The 27,194-nt window shown below is 39.1% G+C and overlaps 3 protein-coding genes across 3 annotated transcripts; all 3 read right to left on the reverse strand.

Annotated features, from left to right (window-relative positions):
* Positions 1-616: 616 nt before the first annotated feature.
* On the reverse strand, positions 617-7,648 carry LOC145908279 (uncharacterized). Its single transcript, XM_082995525.1, has 19 exons — positions 7,488-7,648; positions 7,145-7,276; positions 6,890-7,063; positions 6,654-6,779; positions 6,454-6,582; positions 5,836-5,970; positions 5,325-5,450; positions 5,025-5,144; positions 4,773-4,876; positions 4,488-4,704; positions 4,168-4,308; positions 3,913-4,091; positions 3,567-3,715; positions 3,248-3,380; positions 2,992-3,092; positions 2,522-2,711; positions 2,319-2,421; positions 1,790-1,906; positions 617-1,657 (listed from the first exon to the last, which is right to left on the reverse strand). Exons 1-19 carry the CDS (start codon positions 7,564-7,566, stop codon positions 1,467-1,469), a joined length of 2,646 nt encoding a protein of 881 aa, XP_082851651.1. The 5' UTR covers positions 7,567-7,648; the 3' UTR covers positions 617-1,466.
* Positions 7,649-9,883: 2,235 nt separating this feature from the next.
* LOC145908281 (uncharacterized) lies at positions 9,884-16,302 on the reverse strand. Its single transcript, XM_082995528.1, has 19 exons — positions 16,141-16,302; positions 15,880-16,011; positions 15,631-15,804; positions 15,295-15,420; positions 15,102-15,230; positions 14,767-14,901; positions 14,439-14,567; positions 14,243-14,365; positions 13,886-13,968; positions 13,599-13,815; positions 13,230-13,370; positions 12,962-13,137; positions 12,725-12,873; positions 12,461-12,593; positions 12,065-12,165; positions 11,525-11,717; positions 11,319-11,421; positions 10,974-11,090; positions 9,884-10,803 (listed from the first exon to the last, which is right to left on the reverse strand). The coding sequence occupies exons 1-19, from the start codon at positions 16,217-16,219 to the stop codon at positions 10,610-10,612; spliced, it is 2,634 nt and encodes an 877-aa protein (XP_082851654.1). The 5' UTR covers positions 16,220-16,302; the 3' UTR covers positions 9,884-10,609.
* A 1,884-nt stretch (positions 16,303-18,186) lies between these two features.
* Positions 18,187-26,749, reverse strand: LOC145908282 (uncharacterized). The gene is made up of 18 exons (XM_082995529.1): positions 26,598-26,749; positions 26,217-26,360; positions 25,673-25,867; positions 25,263-25,397; positions 24,723-24,848; positions 24,344-24,481; positions 23,940-24,056; positions 23,645-23,727; positions 22,970-23,189; positions 22,686-22,832; positions 22,128-22,300; positions 21,698-21,840; positions 21,315-21,444; positions 21,050-21,153; positions 20,433-20,625; positions 19,754-19,859; positions 19,431-19,541; positions 18,187-19,122 (listed from the first exon to the last, which is right to left on the reverse strand). Exons 1-18 carry the CDS (start codon positions 26,674-26,676, stop codon positions 18,941-18,943), a joined length of 2,526 nt encoding a protein of 841 aa, XP_082851655.1. The 5' UTR covers positions 26,677-26,749; the 3' UTR covers positions 18,187-18,940.
* Between the last annotated feature and the right edge of the window lie 445 nt (positions 26,750-27,194).

Here is a 27,194-nt window from a genome sequence, read left to right on the forward strand (position 1 = left end):
AGTGAATAAAATTGCAAACCAAGGTTTCACTAAACACCATTGGCTATAGCTTTTAATTGCAGACAGGCAGAGCACGACACCTTTTTTTCTTTCCTTGGTGATACGATTTCCTCTATTATTAGCTTTCACTAGCCATATCGGCCACACCTTTGTCGCTCAAAAGGCACGTTCGAATCCTATAAAAGCGCAAATGCCGAAACGTTAAAGGTCGCAGATTGGGCGAAGATATTGCAACTGACCTTTTTCCTTGGATGAAAAAAAAACTTAGTTGGTGATTTTAATCAGCACATCTCACTCATGGAATTAGTGCTTCGGCCTGTGTTATGTGCTTCGTGTCATGGAAAGAGCGTGATACAGCGTAACATTCATATTCCGTGCTTTCACGTGAACCTGTTGTGCAACATATGTTTTTCAAACAGCTGTGCACACTATTTCCACCTATCAGATCTCATTAGTGAATGTAGCTAGTGACCGATGACGGCCTTGTCGGCTAACTAACCAAGCGCAGGGACTACTTTGCGTTGACAGTCGGCGTCGATCTCTCAGATTCCAAACTGGTACGAACTACCGGAGACGGAGTGCAGTAGTGCAACTGCCTGCTGGTCACAGATCAGTATGGCATGTTTCTAAGTGTTCGTCTGGAAAATCATTGCACAACTGAATGACTTCTTCAACGTTTGATTAGGTCTTCCGACTATCACTTAAACATTTTAAATCTTTTTGTGTTTGTACAATATATTTATTGTGTTAAGGTGCACTGCCACCGGCTATAGCATATAAGGTGCAATCTACAACGCTAGCGTTTTAATCATCAAGAACCATAACAAAATACAAGAGAAATGCATTATTGGTCGAAAATTCGGAGGTCACGTGTTGAAAGTACGTCATAGAAAGCAATACAAGTTCGAAACGAACATCTTCAATACTAGCAGTAAACTTTTTCGCAAGTTCATGGTTATCGACACGACCAACGCTTCGGTTTTTGCAACACGCAGGAAAAAGTTACACTGGAGTCTTGGAAACAAATTGCTTTTTGCCAGTTTTCGTTTAAAGGATAGGAAAACCAGTTTCGGCAAATTCGACGCGTGACGATTTTTCATTGATAAAAATGTTTTGCTATAGTGCCACAACCCGAGATTCAAAAAAGAGACTAGACGGTGTTTTAAAATTTAAAAATTAAAGATAAATATTTTTATCTCTTCTCGAATGGCTGCAGACATCATACATTTTGTAAAAGTTTGTTAAAGCTGGAAGATCTTACATTTTGAGAAAGGAAATCATTCTCATCGTCAAAAGTAATCATCACGATTCGGGGCTTTCCCTTCAGTACGTCTTTGTAAACATGTTTGTGAATCTTTATACAAAGCCACGCGCGTTACATGGCTCGATGTTTCCTTTAAATACGAAACTACGTAAATTACAAAGCATATATGTGAAGTATCTAGAAATCGTGGATGCTCGTAAATCTATTTAGTGATTGCGTTAGAGTTGACATAGCTTAGGTCGTAATCTTTGCCGTGACTCTGACTCCTCTTGAAAGCAAAAACAGCAATAAGAATAGCGACCAAGACAAACATGACGACCGCAAGCCCGATGATTATCCAGAGTACAGTACGATCTTCTTCAGTTGAGGGTTCATTACCAACAACTCTTGTAACTGCAAGAGGACAAATTAAAGTACATGTATATATTTTCATGAAAAGCATTGAAAGCTAGTTGTGGTAATAAGCTTTTGAACCAGCATTTGTTACTGGCATCAGTGGATTTCTGCAAAATATTTTTAGCAAACCTTGGCATCTTCCAGCTGCGTCCTTGAATGCTCCGTCTCCACAAACGCATTGTTCAGCTCTTGCGGCGTCCAACACACAAATTCCAACTTTACCACAGTCCTTACTGCATGCATCCACTGCAAACGAATAAATTATTTTCCGACCCTAAGAATTTATTTGTTTGTCGGTACAAAATTCAGATTGTTAATATAAAATTATTTGCTATTTCCAAAATTTCTATGATGTAATTTTAACACCTGGATAATCAATGATTTACCTTGTGGCTTAAAAAACAGAAAGCTTTTTTTTGTTACTAGTTGTCAAAAAAGGCGTTTAAGCTAACTTGAGAAAACACCATTACTGGAATACATAGAAGACTAAAAATTTTTGACAAGACAATTTTTGTCTTAATATCATGACGATATATCATTACCAAATTTATTTCACTATATCAAGTAATTCACAATCATCTTTCGAAAAATAACACCAATATAATGGCAGCATGTTTAAAATCTACACATGTTTGTTTTGTATCTTGTTGCATTTTACCTTCCCTCCTTTGGAAGATCGCTGTGGCTTCGCCTGTTTGCTCAACTTCTCGTTTCACTTTAACCATAATAGCTGATCGTCGTCGTCTTCCTGAAGCACCGCACTATAAGAGGAGCAAGTTATAGAGGCCATCAATTTTTAACTTCAGCGACAAATGTACTGCAGACTATAGTTGTGGAATTAAAACACCATTGTGTACTCACTGCTGCACATGAAGTCCCTCCTGTTTCGACGCAGAGCTCAACAACAAATGCTACCCGCGATGTTCTGCTTGAGCCAAAGAAGAAGGACTGAAGTCTGATGACCGCATGGGATGACTGACTGTTCCTCACAACCTTAAACGTATTGAGAATCGCTGATGTTGCACTTGTAGGAGTTGCCGGGCAATAGTTGCTGTGAAAAAAGAAAAAAATATTATTCGAACAACACGATAAGCAAGATATCCTTGCTGTTTTATGGAGGTTATTATCGAATACTTGTATGAAAATCCAAGGTTTATGACCAGGAAAGGGAAGTATTTTTTTCATATTAACATAGGCCTACGCAATTTTCCGTAAAAAGTTTTATTGCCAAAAGGAAATATTGTTTGCGAAACATTCGTTAACTATTGGTCACTTTCCAATAGCTCTCCAAAATGCTATCAAAAGTAATCACAAGAGACAAGAATGCTTACTCCATCAGTGTGATGCTGTTGGTAGTATCTTCAGCTGCAGAAACCGCAACTGTTTTGATTCGAATCTTGATATCATTTGGCAAAGAGGTGGTTGGCCCGACCTACGAAACAAATGATGATGACGAGTCAAAAGCGTGATTTTGAATCGAGATTTGGCTGGTACGTAAATTTGACTTGCAATGTCATTTTACAACACTGCTAAGTTGATGAAGCGACATTTCCTCTTCCAGTGGATAACAGACAGTGCCGATCTTACCTTGAAGGTAATCGTGGTGCCTGTGCCAATTGGGCCGTTCAGCGGACTTGCGAGGCTAGCGTCAGCAAACGGTTCTGCTTGAAATTTCACTGGCTCTGAAAGGGGTGTTTGTTGGTCCGGACCATTCACCACGCTTAAAAAAAGATTGAAATAATTTGTGCGTTCAGGATATTCGTTAATACTTCGACTTGCAAAAATACAAAAATATACTTTTGTAGACCAATCGGAAAGTTCGTAACTATTCCTATACAAATAGTTGAGTTTCAACTACAAAAGAACACCTACCCAGTTTTTAAAACTTATTCTACGGTAAGCGTACCTTTTAGTGGCGTTGAAATCGAATGAAATATTCTGACTTTTCTGGTAAACGCATGTAATGGGATATGTGATAACAACACCTGTAGTGTACAGAGCAGTGGGATTGTCGTTCGTCAAGTTCCAAGATATTTTCACGTTATTGCCATCGTCCTGTTTCAAAAGAACATGCAGGCTTCGTTTTTCGTCCCCTTTTGTTTGTATTATGGTCTTTGGACCTTGTGTGTATCTATATATACTATATAGCATGGTCTTCATGAAAACATTGACGTCAGTTTAAACCTTGTTATGTATATTTAATTTATCATTCTTTTGTAAGTTTTTAATGAGCAAAGCCATTTACTACTTACCGATGGAACACCACCACACGATCCGTTAAACTTCCAGTATTCGGAACTGTCGTCAGTTCCACTGCAAGTGTTAAGCTTAAGAAAACTCGCAGTAGAGACCTGATGGTTGTCCATAAAGAAGGAACCCAAAGCCCAAACTTCCACACGGTCAGTGTAGCATGTAAAGTTCACTGGCAAAACTAAGCGAAATATCAGTGGTGTTAATCGTTAGCTCTATCAGGAAATTAAACGATTTGTGTACAGCTGCAGACTTACCACAGTTAGTGCCGTTCAGATCAGGTGTGGTAGAAACGTCAGCATACGAAGTGTTGCAGACACAACTGAAGGTACCGTTGAAGTTTGTACAAATGGCAGCCGTCGAACAGTTTCCGTAGTTGGTCGCGCATTCGTCGTAGTCTTAAATAAATATCTCCCAGGCTTAATCTTCTCGAATAGGTTAATGATCAAATCGTCATTACGTTTTCATCATGGTTTAATGGAAATGTAACACGGATTGCGTGAAAACTAAAAATTTTCTGTTTTTTGACGCCCTAACATATTGATTTTCGCAGATACATTAATCGTCTTATTCCTACCCCCAGCTTTTGGAACGCCGCCGTTTATCGTTTGTGGAGACGAATGAGTTTCCAAAAATGTGGTGAAGTTATCAGCCGAGTGTGAGCTTCCATTGATGTTAATAACTGCAATGATTTCGGTTCTGGAGCCGTTTACTGTTAAGCTCTCAACTGTGGCGTTCAGTGATGTGTAAGAGAAAGATGTGTTGGATTGTATATCTGCGATCAGTGCCTCAATCTGATGAAAGTAAAAATGTTATTAGCTATAAACAAGAAAATTTTCACGTGCTGACTAGCGCATCTTACCGTGGACTGGATCTTGGCGGTCGTTTCGTTTACTGCGACCTCGACAGTAAACAATGCCCGATATTCTAACATGGTTGTTGATACAATTGGAACGGTTGTTGTTGCTGTGGCATAGAAAAATAACACATTCAAGTGAAAATACGAAAAATAGAATACTGGGTAATTAATGATGTGCCAAATGGACCTGATGCACCGTAAAACAACGACAAAATATTTTTAAGGCTTTTTTTATTATATAAAAGGCAGACTTACGCATGCAAAATGTTCCGTTGCCCGTAAACCCAGTGTTGCAACTGCATGAAAAACTCCCATCTGCGTTGCTGCAGCGTGCGTTGGCATGACAACCGTGGGTCCCAGCGCATTCGTTAATATCTGCAACGCAACGATAACGACAAGTTTGGTTTAGACAATACGTGAGACATGCCACAAGAAACAATATCGATTTTGAATAGAACCACATTCTCTCCATATATATATACCAATTATCCAAAATTCGTTTAAAGAAAAATTCCTGCGATTTATTTCAAAAAATTTGGTTATCTCCAATTTTACCTGTGCAATTCATTCCATCTCCGGTGAATCCCGCGTTGCAAGCGCACGTGAAGCTTCCATTTGTATTAGTACAAGATGCCCAGGTGGCGTGACAGGTGTTGTTGCCAGGATTGCACTCATCCTGATCTGAAATACAAATTTTATAGAAATACTAGATTAACGTCGATTCGCAACGCAACTATCATAAAGTTGCAATGGCAGAAATGATTCGAATATATAAAATTCAGAATTCTTGTAATCGGAATTTCGCAGATTTCTCGTAAACTGAAACATAGTATCAAGGGCATGTCATTTGTTCTCAATTTGTTCCAAAAGCTATACGATTTAATTTCACGTTTGTTCATACAAGCGGATATCACATTAATAAAGGTTTTGTCTCTTTACTAACTTACATACATAATTAAACTTTTCTGTCAAGATCGCCGGGAATTACCCATGTACGACTGAGCACAAAGTTTTCAAAAATTAAACCACGCTTACCAAAAATTGTTTCGTTATAAAAGTATCTTACCAACACACACGATCGGGTCTGTTGTGCCATTCGCAACGTAACCAGTGTTACAGTTACATAAATAACTTCCAACTGTGTTCACACATGTTCCATTCGCTCCGCAATCACGACTCAACGCCGTGCACTCGTCAATTTCTGCACAAAAAAAATGCATTTTAGAAGTCGCGCATGCGTTAATTTCTACAAAGAATAAAAAAATTATGTAAAAGTATCATAATCGATCGTACAAAACATAGTATTTTATCACAGCGACCAAAATTCATAATGTTAAGTTGTGACATCAAAATCGGCTAAATTTGTAGAACTCTTGAGACGATCATCACCGTGTTACGAGCGCAAAACTGACATATTAATACAACGCGGGTAACGAAACAAGGCGGGCGGTGCGGATGTGACCCGTGGCCCGCGCGCCGCCAGTTTAATTCCCCAGTATACATGTACTTTTATTGGAGGACTTTCCGTCGTAAATGTTACGTTCTGCGACATTGTATAAGCATAAATCCAAATACTATACCATTTTCACACAGAAAAAAAATAGTTAGCAACGAAAAAATAACGCTTTAGGAGGTTCCTTTATTGCATACCCACAACGAAATATCGGTTTAACAACCGAGGTACCTGCGCACGTGAAACCATCTCCAGTAAATCCTGAATTACAAGCACAAGTAAAGCTTCCATTTGTATTTGTACAAGTGGCGTTTCCGTCGCAATTGCTAGTATTGACACCGGTTGGACACTCGTCAACGTCTGTGACAAAATGATGTCAACTAACCAACTATTGCTAACAGGTATAAGTCATTTCGTTTTAGAACACTTACCTTCGCATGTCTTGCTCACTGATAACGCATAGCCGGTATTACATTCACATGTGTAGGTACCGGGTAAGTTTGTGCAGTTAAAGGTCTGAGAACCGCAGATAGTCCCATTTAAACATTCGTCAATTTCTAAAATGAAACGTTTTGTTTTCGAATTCGGATGTGAATTGTTCTTTTCATTTCAATTTGTGCCCAGCCAAGATAACTCAGCTCTCGTTTTAATCTGACACAATGCTTACCTGTGCAACTTGTTCCAGCTGGGATAACTTGAACAGTCTCACCGGGATAACTTGTTGTACTTGTGTCGCTATACCCGCTCTGACAAGTGCACTGAGCGGCCGAGTCGCTGAAGCTGTCGTCGCAGTTCGCGTTCGCGTGGCACGGAACATATCCGGTTGAACACAGGTTGGGAACTTGGGGACAAAAATTATGATTTGATTATGATGTAATCGAAGCGTTGTGGTGGTGGTTGTTAATAAAAAAATGTAACTTACCTAAGGTTCTATCGGTGGAATTGTTGACGAAGTCCACAGACCTATTCACATTTGCCTGACTGGAAACCACAATTGTTTCTTGATTAGTTACTGGGACAACATGACCGGATGTAATATTGTTGATGAAGAAGTCTGCAAAAAATGGATCGTGGATCGTCACATTTAGTAAAATGATGAACCCCAGTATTCGCTGACGTCACCACAATGCATCTATATTTGCGCATTGCAAATATCCAGTAGTCAAAATATTTACTTCAAATATATTTACTATCCCTTAAACATATCTTATCGATAACACATGTGGAAATATTTCAGACAAAAAAACGAATTAAAATAAACTCACATGCATTTGAGTCTCCTTGGCAAGATCCATACTCAATGGAGGAGGCACTGAGAAGACAAAGGAGAATCAACGATTTCATCACGATTTTCGGACACTTAGGATTTTAAAGTTGTTTGATCGAGAACAAATCTTGTTTAGGTTTACAGATAAAGTCCGCTTATCACACTGCAACAGAGAAGGATGTGTAAATAAGTAGCCGTATTGCATTCCCATCGCCTTTAACCATCTATGAAAATAGAAACCACCAACATCATCAAATTCAACGTTGATCACCAAACTTTGAGCGGCTATAATTCCTACAAAATGTCAACTTAGCTCCCCGGCATTTTCTAGTGCACCACTTTAGTTAAACAACGTTTTAGTCGAAATGTGAGACAAATAGTCGTGGTCGTAGCTTATATGCCTTCCCAAAACGTGACTTGTTGAAGAGATTTCGCTTTCTGTCATCACAGCAAAAGCAAAGGAGAAACATGTCTTCCCTCTTCCTGGTGGTGCCCCCTGACCTTGAAACGTCAGGTGCTGGAGAAGGATTTACTGAGGCTCGGATTTTCACCGACTTCCACCACCATGACATGTGATTTTTTACTTTGTTTGGAAAACGGACCATTGTGTCTTTATGCATGAACGAGTCTGTTTTGATTGTTCTTGTTGGTACAGTTTCTTGAGTGGTCAATGTTGTATAACCGAATCAACTATGGTAAACAAAATGACACGTATCATCATATTTAACATTTGTAATAAAAGCAATGCTACATTTAATCTTGAGACCGTTGACATAAACTGTAGTTCAACACAACGTGGAATATATTAAACACGTTATATCACAGCAGTGTTGATTTTTCGCAATATTTTGACTGAAACATCATCCGCAATGGCGTTGTCAAACATAACACCCTCTTTATTTTCTCGTGGTAGATATTCGAATTTTCCGATTATTCGCTTTTAATTGGGCATATCGGCCACACCTACGTCGATAAAACGACGCGTCCGCGCGACTGCCATCGCGTTAACGGTGACTGGATCGTGAAAGGTCCTTTATAAATAGTCTTTCTGACATTGTAAGAGCACGGATGGATAACATTTCGTCTCACTTGCCAACATTGTAAATTTTTAGGGTGGAAAAAGGTGGTAATTACGAACATAGCTTGGAATTTTCCAACCTATGTTTGACTTTTCCACCCAGAAGTTGAATTTGACCACCTTTACTTGGTAAAATCCACCCCTTTGTTGTAGTTTTACACCTCAAAAATTTTGACGTGTGCTTTTCCACGTATTGATAAATTGTCGGTGAAAAGTTACACTCGTGTGGTTGTTGCAGTTCCACCCTTGTAGGGTCGGTGATCATTGCAATTGTAAAGTGTTTTCCATTGATGGAGAATGGCTTGGGTAGAACTAACTAAATTTGCAATCTACATGTTGCTTTTTTGCAATCTAGCAATTTTGATAACGTCTCTACAAAAGCACTTCGAATAAAAAATGTCAATTGATTGTCGGTAAAAATATTTTGCTACGGTGGACACAGTTTCATCGATGGAGTAAACCTGCTTATACCTTATGATAATGAAACAATAGGTGTTGCAAAATAAATAACCTTCATTGGTTTGTCGCATACACACAACTCAGTGCTTGCGGTAAAGTTCATTTCGCTGGGTAACTTGAAAACTGCTGGGATTTTAACTTATACCACGTTCATCTGCATGCTTCAGGCAAGTTCTGTGTAAAATTTAAAAAAATCCTACGGACTGGAAAAGTTTCAAATGTTTGCCTGTATCAAGCGACTACTCCACTAGTTGCTTCGTGTATGTTCGCATTCAAATTTGCAAGTATTGCAGCATCAATATATCCTTTTTTTAACAAAAATAGCCCGAATTGATGTTTTTGGATGGTCATTTTGTTCTAATTTGTGCATATACTTGTGTTTTGATTTTGGTAAATCTGTTAAAGTTGTGTTCAGTCGTGCGTGATATATATTTTCTCGACCTTTCACGTTCATCTGACCATGTCCTTGGGTCCCACATTGGCCGTTATCGTGCCAATGGAACCGTGCCTACCTTATATCAGCGCAACTGCCATGGTGTTAAAGGTTTAGCACCGGGCGAAGTTTCTTACTATTATACTCTTAAGTATAGAGTTATGCATATTTTTGAACAGTTAAAAGGAATTTCGTGTTTACGTCATGACACAATTACATAAGGCGTTCTTCGCGCTGTATTAAAAATGCAATGTAACTTTTTGGTTTGCGTGCTTTATAACTTTTCTGCAGCAATGGGACGTTTGCGAAGCAATGGAAAGTTATGTAAGGCAACCTTTTGCAACACTAAACTATTTTAAACATATAATTACTCTACACTTCTGTCTCATCATTTAACAACTAAACTCGTTTTGATTTTGTGTATAATATTTATTACGTTTACTTACATTGCCACTCGCTACAGCATACAGGCACAATCGACAACAAATAGCGCTGTATTAAATTAATAAAAACCACAACAAAACACAAGAAATAACATTAGGTCATTGCATAAGAAATATGGGGTCACGTGTCGAAATTGCGTCATAGAAAGCAGTTTAGATCCAAAACGAACGACTTCAAAACACACAGCGAAACTTTTTAGCAAGTTGCTGAATTCCAAGACTGAGTGTTCTGCAACAGCTTAGAAAAAGTTACACTGGGGCTTTGACAACAAACTGCTTTACGCCAGTTTTTGATTTAAAGCAGGAAAAACCGGCTTCAGCAGTTTCAACGCGCATGGTTAGCTTTTTCATACATATTTTGCTATGTGTTACATTTCCACGAAAAAAATTGTTTAAATTATTTAGAAAGTCACTGTGCAAATATTTAACTTTGCGAGTGGCTGTAGGCAATGATACGTTATCTAATGACTTTTTTTGCAACAGGCAGATCTCAAGTTTAGAGAAAGGAAATCCTTCTCATCGTCAAAGGTTATTAACCTTTTAACATGATCAAGGGCTTTCACGTCAGTACGTCTTTGTAAGCATGTTTGTGAACCTTTATACAAAGCCAAGCGCGTTACATGGCTCGATGTTTCCTTTAAATACGAAACTACGTAAGTTACAAAGCATATATGTGAAGTATCGAGAAACCAGGAAGGTTCGTAAATCTATTTTGTGATTGCGTTTGAGTTGACATAGCTCAGGTCGTAATCTTTGCCGTGACTCTGGCTACGCTTGAATGCAAAAACAGCAATAAGAATAGCGACAAGTGCGAACATGACGACCGCAAGCCCGATAAGTATCCAGAGCACTGTACGATCTTCAGAAGTTGCTCCTCCAGGTACGTTGGGTGGACCAGTAACTAAACAACGCCACAAAATAAAGATTTAAAATATAACTACCTGCATCTATAATAGTTTCAAACACAGTCTCGAAAATTCACTGTACCCGTGCAAGATCTTATATTTTATACAACACACCATTTTAGCAAATCTTAAATTTCCCAAAGTATACAGTTTTATTATACTGTACCTTGGCATCTTCCAGCTGCGTCCTTGAATGCTCCGTCTCCACAAACGCATTGTTCAGCTCTTGCGGCGTCCAACACACAAATTCCAACTTCACCACAGTCCTTACTGCATGCATCCTCTGCAAACCATATTTTCGTTACTTTTGATTGTGCAACGTTTGCTTTGGTTTTGTGACCGCGTTGCGCAATGCTAAATTAATTCCTTTATATAAGCATCGACTTGATGTTATTAAACATAGATGAACTCATGTAAATAAGTTTGGATTTTTCCCTCAAATGTTAACGCCCATCATTTATGTCTATTGTAAATCACACTGATTTATGTTGGGTATCTTGCAAAATTTTACCTTCTTTTCTTTGAAAGAACGCTGTGGCTTCGCCTGTTTGTTCAACTTCTCGTTTCACTTTAACCATAATAGCTGATCGTCGTCGTCTTCCTGAAGCACCACACTAGAAGAGGAGCAAGTTATGAACGATCCTTTTATCGTTTAAACTATGGAAATGTTTGTTTTGTATAAGCAAGTTGTTAAACGTGAATGCTGCGGGTACTCACGCTGGCGGTACATGAAGTCCCTCCTGTTTCGACGCAGAGCTCCACCACAAACTGCACCCGCGATGTTCTGCTTGAGCCAAAGAAGAAGGACTGAAGTCTGATAATCGCATGGGACGACTGGCTGTTCCTCACCGCCGAAAAAGTATTGAGAATCGATGATGTTGCACTTGTTGGCGTTGACTTGCAGTGATTTCTGCGGAGAAAGAAGATTTTTTTTAATCAGTGAAACAACCTTTTTGTTCTGAAATTTTTTGACTTGAAATTTTAACGCATTTACTCGTCGTACGTAACTTTACTCCGAAAAACTTTCAGTAACTAATCCTAACTATTAAGTTCACCTGCAAGGTCGTCAGTAAACGATATTTTTTTGCTACGTTCACAATGTCTTTTTAGGCCATTGTAATCATTTTGTAAGTAATTATCCATTGGCTTCAAAAAAATTGAAATATATTCTCTGAGACACTAAGTAAGATTGTTTGAGGCGAAATTTTCTGTTTAAGGTGGTCGTATCTAGCCATATTTTTAGCTTGCCATACTTACTCCATCAGTGTGATGCTGTTGGTAGTATCTTCAGCTGCAGAAACCGACACTGCTTTAATTCGGATTTTGATATCATTTGGCAAAGAAGTGGAGGGGCCGACCTGTTGATGAAAATATGAGTGAAAAAACTGGACGTACAGCTTTGCTGCTGATGTAGCCCCAGACACCAAACGCGTATATGGGTATCTATGGTGCCATTAAAGTATTTTCAACAAGTATTTGAATCGTTACGTTCTACCGGTGGAAACCAAGGGGATTATAAATTAGGGCGGCGATTCCTCAGCGTTTCATTCAACCAGATACAAAATCAAGTTATTCATCAAATTTTTTGTTTCATTTTCTTTATTTTAAATAATACTTCATGCTAGTGAAAATGTTTTAGAAGCCCCATCTTACCCTGAAGTTAATTGTGGTTCCTGTACCAACTGCGCCGTTCAGAGGGCTTGCGAGGCTGGAATCAGAAAACGGTTCTGCTTGAAACTGCACGGGCTGCGAAAGGGGTGTCTCTATGTTCGGTCCGTTCACCTCGCTTCAAAAATTAGAACAGGCAAGTTAGTTTAGCTGTTACTCGCAGCATAAAGTTAATTGATAAAGGAAAATATTTCAAGTCTAAAACTACGGTTTAATTACAAAATATAAGATTTGGCTGCATTAGCTTACCTCTTAGTGGCGTTGAAATCGAATGAAATATTCTGACTTTTCTGGTAAACACACGTGATGGGATATGTGATAACAACACCGGTAGTGTACGTAGCAGTGGGGTCGTCGTTCGTCAAGTTCCAGGATATTTTCACGTTGCTGCCATCGTCCTGTTTTATAACAAAATGATATGGTCCCCAATTTTGTTTAGGCCGAATCACACTTCTTGAGTTGCAGTTAAATGATCTTCCTGCTTACCGATGTAACTCCACCACACGATCCACTGAACTTCCAGTAGCCGGAATTGTCGTCGTTTCCATTGCAGGTGTTCAGTTTCATAAAACTTACATTAGCGATCTGGTTGTCCACAAAAAAGGACTCCAAGGCCCAAACATCCACACGGTCGGAATGACATGTGAAGTTCACGGGCAAAACTAAACACAAAATCGGCGGTTTTAGTCTTAGCTTGGTCAAAAGTGTAATTGGACGAATTTATGTAGAAAGCCTCATGCACTAGATGACTTACCACAATTAGTGCCGTTCAGATTAGGTGTTGTGGAAGCGTCAGCATACGAAGTGTTACAGACACAACTGAAGGTACCGTTGGAGTTTGTACAAGTGGCAGCCGTCGAACAATTTCCGTAGTTGGACACGCATTCGTCGTAATCTAAAATTCACATCGGTTAGACGTTAATTTCAAACTAGTTAGCAAAAGAATCCTTGCACTAATTTTTTTTTTCACTTATGTGTATTGTTTTCTGTAGTACCTAATGCTGATCGACTAATTGTTGAATTTAATTTTTTTTCATTTATTTTGCAGAATATCACCAAAGTTTTAAATCTGTAAATTTTGACGTCCATCCACCATTAAGAAGTGCTTTATGAATTGCCTTACCGGCTGCAGTGGGCGTGCCACCATTGATATTTAGTGAAGAAGCAGTGTGAGCTATTAACCGGGCTGTGAAGTCGTCTCTCGAATCTGTAGTTTCATTAAACGACAACAACACAATGATTTCCGAAGAAGCACCGCTCGTCAATCGTTCAACTGTTGCTGTCACTGATGTGTAACTCAGAGAAGTTGCAGTTTGAATTTCGCCGATAAATGAGACAATCTGAATGAAATGTAAACTCGTAACGTTAAGAATAATTTGTTTATTTTAGTTGCAATCCGGCCTATCTTACCGTACTCTCGATGGTGCTTGTTGGATCAGTTACCGCATTGGGCACAGAAACCACCGCCCGATAATCGTAGTAAAGAGTTGACGCTAAACAAAAAAGGATTACCGCTGGTTTTTTCGTCGTACAAAAGCGACGCGATTAATTTCCTTTAAATACTCTAATTAACTGCATTTTGCAGTCGTAAAGGAAATCACTGTAAAGGGTAGAACTATTCAACGAATGCCTGGTGTTGTGTTAAGGCTAAAAAAATTCAGATACGTCCTGAGAATTATTGATGGCCTGTGACACACAATGTTGTGTCTTGTAGTATTTTCCCGTATTGTTTTATGTTCAGATGTATTCTTACAAAATTGCACTTACGCATGCAAAATGTTCCGTTGCCTGTGAACCCGGTGTTGCAACTGCACGAAAAACTCCCAACAGAGTTACTGCATGTGGCGTTGGCATGGCAACCGTGGGTACCAGAAGTGCATTCGTCAATGTCTGCAACGCAGCAAAACAACATTACATTTGGACTTTAGACTAAATAGCACACGGTATTGGTGTTAAATTTTACCTGTGCACGTCATTCCATTTCCGGTAAACCCTGTGTTGCAAGCGCACGTAAAGCTTCCAACTGTATTAGTACAAGTCCCAGCAGTAGCGTCACAAGTGTGGCTACCACCAGTTGCGCACTCATCGTCATCTGTAATATACAAAGAAATACATCCAATGAAAGTCAGTACGCAACGCGTAGCGCATAACAAAGAGATTCCACTAAGTAGGATTTCAGTACACAGCAGAGTATTTCAACATCCCAGGAATATCTTATTTAATGCTTAATCAAGGTGTTTCAACAATCATAATTGCCAACATGAAATTGAGTCAGAGTTAAAATATCTTACCGACACACGCGATAGGGTCTGTTGTTCCATTAGCAATGTAACCAGTGCTGCAATTGCACGAATAACTTCCAGCTGTGTTCACACATGCTCCGTTTACTCCACAATCACGACCCAAATCCACACACTCGTCAATTTCTGAACAAAATGTGATGATATGTGATTCCAATATATGAATACTGAACCGTTGACTTATCGGATATAAAGATCTTTTCCGCGACATCGTATCAAAATAAAAGTACATAAAAATACAATTTTACAGCCAAAGAGCAACAATGTGAAAAAAGAGACAATAATGACAAAATCAAGAATAACTTTTCAAGGCAAATAAGGTTTACCTGTGCATGTGATGCCATTTCCAGTGTAACCCGAATCACAAGTGCAAGTGAAGCTTCCCGCCGTATTCGCACAAGTTGCGTTAGCGTGGCAGTTGTGAGTATTGACACCAGACGGGCACTCATCAATATCTGTGACAAAAAGACACATATGGTGTCATTAACAGATACCTAGCCATGCTTTCCTATCACTTACCCACGCATATCTTGCTCGCTGATAACACATAGCCGGCATTGCATTCGCACGTATAAGTACCAGGTGAGTTCGTGCAGTTGAAAGTCTGAGCACCACATACAGTCGCGTTCGAGCATTCGTTAATATCTAGAAAGAAAAACGTGTTTATTTCTCTCTAAATTCACGCACAGTCCAACCATTTGGATTTAACTGAAAAACAAGTCCGACGATGTGTGCTTAGTAGAATATCGGTAAAATCGTATTCTTTGAACACAACTTTTTGTTAGTGAAGATCCAGCAAAATAAAAAGAAAACGCAGATCTTTGCAATTACAATGCAGGCAAGGTCGAAACTTACCCGCGCAACTTGTTCCAGCTGGGATAACTTGAACAGTCTCACCGGGATAACTTGTTGTACTTGTGTCACTATACCCGCTCTGACAAGTGCACTGAGCGGCCGAGTCGCCAAAACTGTCGTCGCAGGTCGCGTTTGCGTGACACGGAACATACCCGGTTGAACACAGGTTGGAAACTTTAAACAACAAACGATATAAGCATGATGTACTGTAAACGTTTAATTTGTATTAAATAATTTAATACAACTTACTCAAGGTTCTGTCGGCGTTTCCATTGACATAGGCCTGGGCATTTGCGACCAGTGTTGAATTGGAGACCGCAAGTGTTTCTTGTGACGTTACTGGTGTGACGTGGCCCGATACGAGATCATTGATGAAGAAAACTGAAACCAAAATAGATATCATATTACGCGACGTAAAATGTTTAATTTCTTTCCAAAAAACGTTCTCAATTAGATGTAGTCAAAATTATGTATTTCAAGAAGAAAATATTAAACTAACAAAAAACTCACAAGCATTTGGATCGCCTTGGCAAGATCCGTATTCTAGCAGGGAAGCACTCAGAAGACAAAGGAGAATCAACGATTTCATCTTCAGTTTTCTACAATTGGGATTTCAAAATTGTTTGATCGTCAACAAATATCGCGTTGGTTTACAAACAAAATATCGTTTATCGCGCTGAAACAAAACAGATGCGTAAATAAATTAGACTCTACACTATTTCCTCAACGCCATTAAACGAGCTACAAAAAAATACCCAACTTCGAAATTAACGATAATAACGCTTTCAACGGCCCAAACCTTTCCCTATCCAACACTTGGAAACAGTTGGCTAAAGTGACTGTCCACTGGTCAACGCTTCAACATATATACCTTTCCAAAGCATGAGTCATTAGAAAGAAATCATTTGCTGACGTCACGGCTTACAGGGAAGAAAAAAAGAATTCCCAACTTCGTCCTGACCCGGTCCACTCTCCAATCGCCCTGTGTATTTTTTCGTGGAAACATTGACCTACTTTTCCCGCATACCTTTGTTTTTTGCTCATTGCGCGTGGTTGGAAATGATTTATTAGTCGAAACTTAGTCGGTTTTGATGAACCAACATGTATGCATTTTACTCATTGGGGGATGCTTTTTTAGATGTGGTTGGTGATGTTCAGATTAATGTAAACAACACAATGATACTAATAGTCGTGTAAAAGAACGTCATTTTGGTTCTGCCATGCTTCGGCAAACTTGGTACATCTGTATTTGACCAAAATGTACATCGAATCTACAACATTAACATTGTAAGCGAATATAATTTTCCTCAGTGATTAAGAAATTACTGCCCACATCGTTGTGTTGTGGACGAACAAAACACCCGACTTATTTCTCCCGAAATCGATTTCCTCGATCTTTCGCTTTCACCAAACCATAACGGCCACACCTATGCCGTTAAAACGCTTTGGTGCCCCATACCTGGGCAACTGCCGTCATGCTAAAGGTTACAGGATCGGGTGGGTCCACTATATTTAGTCTTACTGACGTTGTAGACGATGTTAACTATTTTGGTTGAGGGTAAAAAGAACTTTTGGATGATTTCAATCAGAACAGCGCACGTAAATAACATCATGCTCCAGTCTGTGGTGGAAATATTACGCAACTATTCAATTCACGTGCTTTCACATATACCTTTCTCAATACATGTGCTAACATTAGGCAAACTTTCGTGTACTGCGCATAATACGAAATGTCAATGGTTTACGTACATAGTTATGTGATTGCAACCCGGTTGGAATTCTTTAGGCGTCATACAAAACCACAAATTGTCAACGAAGAAATTACTTAGTTACTATGGATATCTCCAAGCAACAGAATAACTGAATTGTTTGTCCAAAGGGGACGGGCCACAAAGCATGTGAAATCGTTCGATTTGAGTCGATCTCGACAATTGGCCTTTACAATAAACGAGGATATTGCGACTATATTATAACCACTGACAATGACGTCCTGGTGAATATGTTATTCCCGAAGTAAGAGCGCGTGTATTTCAAGTTCCGGCTAAACCGCTTGAACGCATGTTCATTGAACCAAAACCTATACCTAACGGTAGTGACATATACAATCTGTTGTTTATCAAAATAAATTGCGAAATGGTATTAGCCGCTCTACAAACGTTTGGAAAACCGAACAGTTCACCATGACAGCAGTAGATGTTAACAAATAACAAAGAAGCAAGAATTTAACTTCCTTAGGGGATACCGAACCAAACGTTCGTCTAATATAATTTGATGACTTCTTAATTTAATGGACTACGAACTATGGGGATGACGGTGGCCTTTCGTCATCCCAGAAAGCGCGTGTATCAATTCGTCAATTCAGACCCCGCAAAATAGTGTTTACGGTAATTCTCGCAACAGACCTTATCGCCGCAACAGTTCACTTCGAACAACCAGATTGGCTGATGTACATCAATAGGATTCATTTTATGTCCTATGATTAGCGATAGGATAACAAATTTATCACTTTTGACTGAATATTATACCCTTTTTCATCCAAAGCACGAATAATTGGTTGAGTACTTGTATTTTGGTTGTCTTCTTCTTGTATTACGAAAAACGACACAAAATAGCAAAGTGAAACGACGTAGCGGCTTTGAATTGTGTTTCTAACCGGTTGTCGCGTCATCGACAGTCTCCGACAGCAAAACCCAACTTGCGGTGTCAAGTGAGCGCAACGCCGGCGAAAGTAAGCCGCGTGTTACGGTCACGTGACGTCGGTACAAACTTGTTTTGTTGTGGCGAGACTTGGGGCGTGAGGGGTTCGGCGACAAACCGTGCTCTTTTTACTTCGCGTTCATAAACATAACGGGTTACAAAAATCGTACTTGCTACGTCACTCTCGAAATACTACATTTGTTGACCGTGACAGATTGGTGGTAACAGAGCAGATTTTTCATGTCAAGGACTTGTTACTTCATAGAATATATGGCTGAAAAAACATTCTTATTACAAAAATCGCACTTGTTACGTTTCTTTCGGGATACTAAATGTCTTGTTAGTTACTTTAGACCATATGGTAAAAAAAACATTCCTTGCTTTCATTAATTTATCGACTGTTGTGAAATCATTGGTGCGAACGAAACATGCAGAGAAAATATCCCGTTGTCAAAACAATAGCGAAATTTTGGTTTGTTGCATTCAGTGACAAAGAGGGTATAGATATGGAGTACGTTGGATAAATATAAACGATTGAAATATACAGTGCAATACGCGCACGCCAGACTGCCTAATGCAACCTGTTGTGCTGACGAAATGACGCAACAAAGCATCATTTCATCAAACTCATCTCTCCGTAACTCTTGTATTTCCGCAGGCAGAACGCCACGATAAGCACGACAACCAAGAGGAGTATGAATACTGCAAGGCCAATGAGGACCCAGATGGTGGTCCTGTTCTCCTTAACAATAACCTCAGTTTCTTCGTTGGGGCCTGAAATAATGTCGTTGGGACCTGATATGAAAAAATACGATTTTATAAAATAAGAATTTACATTAATGTAAAGAATGTCAACCGTGCAACAAAACTGGATTTCCTAAAAGTTATGAGCAAGGTTTTTGAAAGAAACAATGCCTTTGTACTTTAAACATGTATAACTTAACAATGGCTTCGGTTTAAATGAATTTGATCCACTTTTGTTCGTTTGCAGCATTTTGTTTGGACTTTTTTTACTTTAAAAAGTCAACTGTGTTCCATCTTGGTTTATATATGAATACTGTCACACAATCATTAAATCAAAAATGTTTTTTCATTAAACTTACCATAGCACTTGCCGTTCCTTTTCTCTGTGTTGTCGGCGCAAACACACACTGGTTTCAAAAACGCGTCAAACCAACAAATGCCGGATCCACAATCTAAGTTGCAATCGTCGTCTGCAAAGCAACAATGGTTGATGTTTACTGAGGTTGATTGTAGCTTTACGCCACCAGCTAACAACTGGACCTCACACAGAGTAACTTCATCAGTATAAATTCACGGCCTTCGCTTTGCAGGCGGATTGAAAAAAAAACACCACGAAAGTTCATATTCCGATGGTGTAAAATTTTCAACTTCATTGTTACTAATATTCAAACTACTTATTTACCGCTATCTCTGGCAATTGAATTTTCGACGGAACCGTCAAAATCTTCGCTTTGTCGTTTAACCCGAGCTTCGTACAACGATCGTCGTCTTCTTCCACTGATGGAGCACTGCGGAGATTTTAAACGTTTTTAAGTAAATGGACGCTATACCGACTTCGATGCGTGCTCAAACCGAGCTAATTTTGTTAATTCAACTTCATGGCAACGTAATGCAACAATTCCATTTGCTGGTAAAACGCGCACCACTTGATAGTTCCAGAACAGCGCAACAAATTAGAATATAAGGATTTATTTTGTCTTAATGCAGCTAAAACCATAGTTGGACAAGGGTATAATCATCCTGGGAATGAAGACACTGGCCCATACTGTTGGAAACATTGACACGCCGCGAGCCTTATCTATAATTTGTGATGTCGGTCTGGTCAGCTAAATATAATCCTGGAAATATACCAAACGCCTCATTTTCTGATGATGGAAAAAGGTTTTAAATAAATAAAACATGTAAATGCTGATGAAAAAAACAATAAACAACACCGGATCGGCCACCCTGGTAGGCTGTCGATCGATACCGTATCTATAGTAGCTGAGTAAGGCCATGTGATTGTTTCCAACATTATGGGTCAGTCTGTTTATTCTCAGAATTATGAGCAGATCCTGTTACTGTTCTAAAGTTATAATCACCGTTTTCAAACAAGAAGCTCCACCCGATTCAAGACACATGTCGTATTGTACTACCATTGTAGTAACCGAACTGCTTTGGTAGAAGTGGGAGCGAACTTTCATTTCAAACTGACCAGTCAATCCATTGTTATTTACTGTTACTGTATTCAGGACTTCGGAATTGAGGGCTGTTGAAGAAGCGCGACACCCATTTCTGCAAGCGAAACGCACAGTGAACACCATTGCATAGGTTCTGAATGTTAAGCGGTAATTCGAACTAATCTGCGCATTGGTATACAAACAACCACCGACCTAGTGTTAGTAGATATAAGAGAAACCATTTATAATGTTATTCTTTTATGTATTTTGAACAATGAAACCAAAGCTAGTATGCTAGACATATTAGAGCAGACGTTTCGAACAACGCTGTGTTCATCACCAGTGCTAATAGCATTGTTCGTAACATGTGCTCTATATGTCTAGCATGCTAGCTTTCACTTTCTTGTTCAAATAACTTAACTCCAAGTTTTTTGCACCTATTTTTATGTTTTGCTACCGTGTTAAGTCGGAGCGGCTCACATGACAAGTGAGCTAACATTGGTGAAAGAGAAGCGTTTGCTTTGATGTTTAGCACTTACGAAACAAGTGTAATTCTCTGAGTGGGATCGGTCGCTGGGTGACTGAACACATTTTTTCCAATAAGACGAAAGTCTGATGGTAAATTGGCATTTTGGTCCGCAACCTGGTAGAAAATGAAGCAGATGTTTTACCTTGCTTAAATTTTTGCATTGAAATATTCATGTGTTTGTCAGGTGATGTCGACCTTAAGTAGATTATCAATGACACCTAACTTTGCGATATGCATCATTCGATGTCCTGCAATGAGTTGTGGATCCGACTTACCTTTAGGTAGAGTTCAACGTTGGTTTTGATTGGGGCACTCGGTAATGGAATTGTTCGTGAACTGTCCAAGAACATTTCTAATGTTGGTGTAAAATCCGCCAAAAGGCCGTCAATTGGTCGATTTATGGTGCTGTAACCAAGAAAAGAAATTGGTAATTTGTTTAGCATCGTTTGCTGTTATCCCACTGTAAATCAAATCCAAATTGACTCCGCAAAAATCGTTGAAAAGTAAAAAAGAAATTTCCATAACAATGTGTTTGCAAAACATCTATTAGACCTCATTGAAAACGTGCCGTTTACCAGAATGAAACTAACACGTACCAAATCGAAGTTACAGCGACTCGCCAATAAAATAGTGACCTGGAATTTAAAAAAACTCTTACTGGAGTACTGATGAGAAATTGGTCGAGACGTTCTGCGACTTTAGGTAGGCGCACGTGACAGTGAAGTTCACGGCGCTATTGACATACCACGGTCCCATGACATTCATCAGAAGAAGCGTACGAGTCAAGTGTGTTGTATTGTCCTGCAAAATACGCACACCATCGTAATTCCCACGCAATCTTATTACAACGTTAGGTTTGGTTTTGTGCGCATTTTGGTATATGATCACTGTTAGAAAACATGTATCCAGTTTGTCGATCGTCGCCCCGGGTCGGTCAAATTTCCGACAGCGTTTAATTAAAATAGTGACGTACGCCAAAATCGATTACACACATTTTACCAAGTGGTAAAGAATGACACAAAACTGAAGGCATTTCGCCGTGACATCGTACACAGACAAAGCAAAATCCGTGTAGCCGCAAGCCTTACCGCTGTGGTTGAGTTACACCCGTTGTCGACAAAATTCAGGTAATCTCCCGAAACTGTGCCTGCGCAACCGCCCAGCTTGATGTCAGCTGTGTTGATGTTGAGGTTGTGGAAATAGGAAAGCAATACTTGTACCTCGACTCGATTGGAGAAACAAGTGAAGTTGACTGGGAGCACTGCGGAAGCAAAAAATGAGGGTTTTAAATCACGGAGCTGTGTCAACATTTTCCTAACCACAACGATGAGTCAAGCTGAACTTCATTGGTAGTCACTTATCGAAACAACTATGCCACTGAAAGTATACTTTCATTGCCACAGCGTAGGGAAAATATCAATCGGTTTCTACCGCGTAAAATGTACGACAATTCGTGCTGTTTTAGTGATTTTGGGTAATTTCAACATAACATCGTATAATACAAAATGTGACACGCAAGCACATAAATACGACATTTTAGCTTGGACAATAAATTTCATTTATAAAACACAAACAAATACCACACCAGTATGCGGTGCTGTTTGCTGCTCTTTGTGAGTATAAAAAGTAAATAAAATCGCACTAACCGCAAACCGATCCATTCATGGTGAATCCGTTCTTTTGCGAAAGATCTGCTGTGTAATCGTAACATTGGCACCAGAACGAGCCGTTGGTGTTGGTACAGTTTGAAAGGTTCGAGCAGTTTCCATAGTTGGTCATGCATTCGTTGTAATCTGGTATATTAAAAATCGTATTACAACGAACGGCTAGGTATCATACAAGAAAATTAATGTATTTGGTTGCAGTATTGTACGTTATGAAGTTTGATGTGCGGCAAAAATGGCTTGGCATACAAATGCACTGAACATACCATCCAGCGAAACAAGTGGAAGCGAATCAAGAGTGAGCGATGTAGAATGACTTTGCAGCAAACTTGTAAAATCGTCTGAAGACTCCGTGGTTCCATTAAAGCAAACCGATGCTATGATTTCTGTGTTGGGGCCAGATGGCAAAGCTGTTTCGAAGGAGATGCTTGCTGATTGGTATACCAGACTGGTGGAATTTTGCAGTTCAATCAAAATGTTGGTTATCTAAAAAAAAACGCACACTTATAATTTTGCAATCTTGCAATTTTGCAATTTTTATTTTTATGTGCCACAAACATATTTTCCCAAAGCGCATCTTCAGCGTGTATTGTTTTAAAAAGTCTGGTCATGCTTGCTTATTAAAGAAAAACTATATGATTTCAAGTACCGGTCATACAATAAACAAACGGCTTCGAAGCCAGCTTTGACCAAGCCCACTTTTCCTAGATTAAGTCAAAGCGAGTTACGAAACATGACCCAATAGGTGGGTTCGCTAACCAAAGCCCCCGCGAAAACATTGCTTTTGTACTATTTTACATCTACAATTCATAAGCCCCACATCAGAAAAAAAGTGTCAGTGAACTCAGTTCGGGGTAAGTGTTACATTTGTTTAAAGATAACCAGGACAAAAGTGATGCAAAGTCAGTCGATACAGTACGTAAAGTAAAATTTGGTCTTACATAATTATCCACGGCAATAGCTGTCGGAGAGGCCGATCCTGACAGAGTGACTACCATTCGGTAACAGTAGTCCTGCACATTGCCTAAAATACAACATAAAAAAGTTAGTAAATGTTTAAACCAATTTGCGCACTTTGTTGGTTTTGCGAGCCACCGGTGTATACGACCAAGCAAACCCGCCTTTACAATCAATATCGATCATTACTATTTTTATGTCCTTACTGAAAACTGACTGTGACACTTTGTAATCAACTTTTAATTTCCCTAGATTAGATCCAAAACTTTTGGAACCTACCTGTGCAAGAGGTGCCGTTGCCCGTGAAACCAGCGTTGCACGCACAGCTGAAGCTTCCTACTGCGTTAGTACACAATGCATTGGGATCGCATGGTGAAGACAAGCACTCGTCAATATCTGAAATTTAATTTTAGTAAAATATGTGTCTGTACACCACAACACAGAAAAGATCCGTGAACAGACGAAAGACTAACCGCCATGCTCTTTGTACGGTTTTATTGCTGTAACAAATGCTGAATTTTACGCAATATGTTACACCGCCAATAAACGCTCAATTTATAACACAGTCTTAAACTGACAAAAACACCTTTCCTGTTTTTGTCTGTAGATCAAAGATAAATCCAACTACATATCTTCATGAAAGTAAGTCGTTTTTGCTTGCATGGTAAAGACAAACCACTTACCGTTACATTGAAAGGGGTTGACAGATGTGTTCACCACAAATCCCGAGTTACAGTTGCACGTATATGAACCTATATTGTTAACACACGTTCCTGTCGCTCCTCCGCAATCGTAACCCGTTAACGTACATTCGTCGATATCTATAAATAATGGTAGGTTATAATACTTTCCGTGATATAAAAATTGTTATTTATATAATTTTGTTGAGTAGTTCAATTTCAACAACGCCCTATGTAAGCAAATTTTATGGGCCTTTGGTCATGGCTCTTGGAGCTGGTGAACTGTGTCAGCATTCAAGTAAAATGTGATTCAGCAAATGTCGTTATTGAATTTCAGTATCCATAATTTGGAAATTGAACACAAAAAGTAAGAGAACCGAACCTGTACAGCTTGTAAAGCCATTCCCGGTGTAACCGGCGCTGCAAGAACATGTGAAGGTCCCAGGTAAGTTCGTGCAATCACCGTTTGTTGTGCAATTGTGGGTCCCCAACGTGCATTCGTCGACATCTGCATTAATAAACAAACTATTTGCTTTGATAGTTTATTAGGGTTGAACTACAGTATTGTTGTTCTCTTCCAAGTCATCTTAACAATTAAAGCATTGAAAGTTTTGCCCTTTTTAGTGCCTTCTGACGTCAATAATAAAACAATTGGCTATGTTAAGTTATCTATGATAAATACTTGAAATGGTTATGTAAAAATATAAATATACAACTTTGAATAAAATTCAACTAATGTAGGCTAGTATTGCCGAAATACAAATAATTTTTTTTTGGCCCATACTGACTTATTTGGACCCGACGAACCACTGTGTTATACACAATGACAAAGCAACTGCTTGGGAACCAGTAATGTTTTCAGCTATGTGTAGCGTAAACCATGCAAAGTCGGCAGTTTACCAATGACTTCAGAATTCATTACCTTCGCACACAAGGGGTGCTGATGTTGACAGAGAATACCCAGTATTGCATGTGCAAATATAGGAACCGATAGTGTTGGTACAATTGTCCGTCTGGGGTCCACAAACGGTGGAATTCCCAGCACATTCGTCGGTATCTGTAGGGAGTAAAGAATAAACAACCGTAACCACATAAGCTAAACTGAATGTAAGCACATATTAAGTCCTTTTGCATTTTTAAAAGCGATCGGCATTGCACAGTTATGAAATGTGCAAAACGTTTCCACAAAGTAACAAATGACAGAACGTCTGGCAATAAATTTAGCATCCGTCATATGGGCTATGTTGTTCATGGGCAAATGAACAAGTTTATTTCATTCAACTGTTGTGTAGAAGAATGAGCATTGCCGTTATATGCAGATCTTCCGCTTACCATTACAGGCTAATCCGGTGGGCACGATTGCTGTGAATCCGGTGTAAGATGTACTGGTGCTTGCATCTGTGTAACCAGTCGGACAAGCACATTGTATTATGGACTGCTCAACTTCCGTGCAAGTTGCGGCTGGATCACAAGGTGGAGTGACAAGCCCGCTGCTACTGGCGTACGCACATGCTGTGCTTATGGGAACTGTGCAACAAGAGACATTTGATTGCTTCTATGTCTACTTTCCTACACAAACTATACTTAGATTTGTAGTGAAGCGCATTGCAAAACTATGCCTTGACTATTGCTTTATGACTCACCTCTGCAACACTGTGCAATAAGGGACTACACAAACGTCAAGACTTATTAATTAGTTGAGTTTGATATGTTTAAATTACCAATTAAATTTGCTAACGAAATTATTTAATAAAACGTATTGGAAACTGCTACAACAAAGCAAATTTGTTTCACAATATAAATCTTTTCAATATTATTTCCTAATTAGGACCAAGAATCGTGTATCTAATGTTAGATAACTAGAAACAATTTTCACCTGGAAAATTGGTGGTAATAGCTAAATTGTTTCTCGCAAAAGTTATGTTGGTGTAAGCTTGAACACCAACGCCGGTGAATGTAAATATCGTTGCGCCGGAAACTGGATCTACAGATGACGATGTTTCGTTGTAAATAGCAATGTCTGCAAACAGAAAACATGTTTTTATTACTATTGTATCTGCATGCTTAATTTAGATATTAATCGCTGCTCTTCTGTCAGAAAAATAATAACAACAAGAGTTTCACGTATTTCGTTTAAAACCAAAATTTGCAGGTTAGCACAAAACAGACAGGTGTTTTGATCAAACGCGATTAAAATTCAAGTCACCAATTGTTGGTGGTGTATTTTACAACAGACAGCATAGGCTTTTCAACTTACATGCATTCGGGTCTTGAGCGGAGACAAGATTAAATGTCGTTGCAGCAATAACTGCGCACAACAATACGTTTCGCATCATCACAGTTTAAGTTCTTGTTAATGTTGTTTTTATTTCTAGTCGGTAATCAGCGCTAAACAAAAATGAAAAACTCATAAGTTTGTTTCCGCCTGCATTCGGTGATTTGAGATTCTATCCGATTGCATTTACGCACAAACAAAAACATTAGCATAAAACAACAGAAGTAAATTAACACAAAAAAAAACGTTTTATGCTTCAGCTGAAAAGTCTCATTAACGTTTTTTCGCCATTACTTACTCCAACCGTCTTGAAAACGCTTTCTGGCCATAACGCCCGTACGCTCTCATATATATGAGGAAAAGACAGAATATAAAAGACAAAACACATTCACTTGCGGTTTTGGGACAAGTTTACACCACTTTTGCCCGATCAAGCGCGACCCAGTTCAAGGCCATGATATTGGTCGTGACAACGCATCAACTCAATCCCCAACAAAAAGCGTGCACATCAATGGCGGCATTGAATTTGAGAGCATTATCGTGTAATCAGAAAGAGAGCCACGCCTTTACATTCATCTG

This window comes from Ascidia mentula, chromosome 7 (assembly GCF_947561715.1).
Source record: "Ascidia mentula chromosome 7, kaAscMent1.1, whole genome shotgun sequence".
NCBI classification, from domain to species: Eukaryota; Metazoa; Chordata; class Ascidiacea; order Phlebobranchia; family Ascidiidae; genus Ascidia; species Ascidia mentula.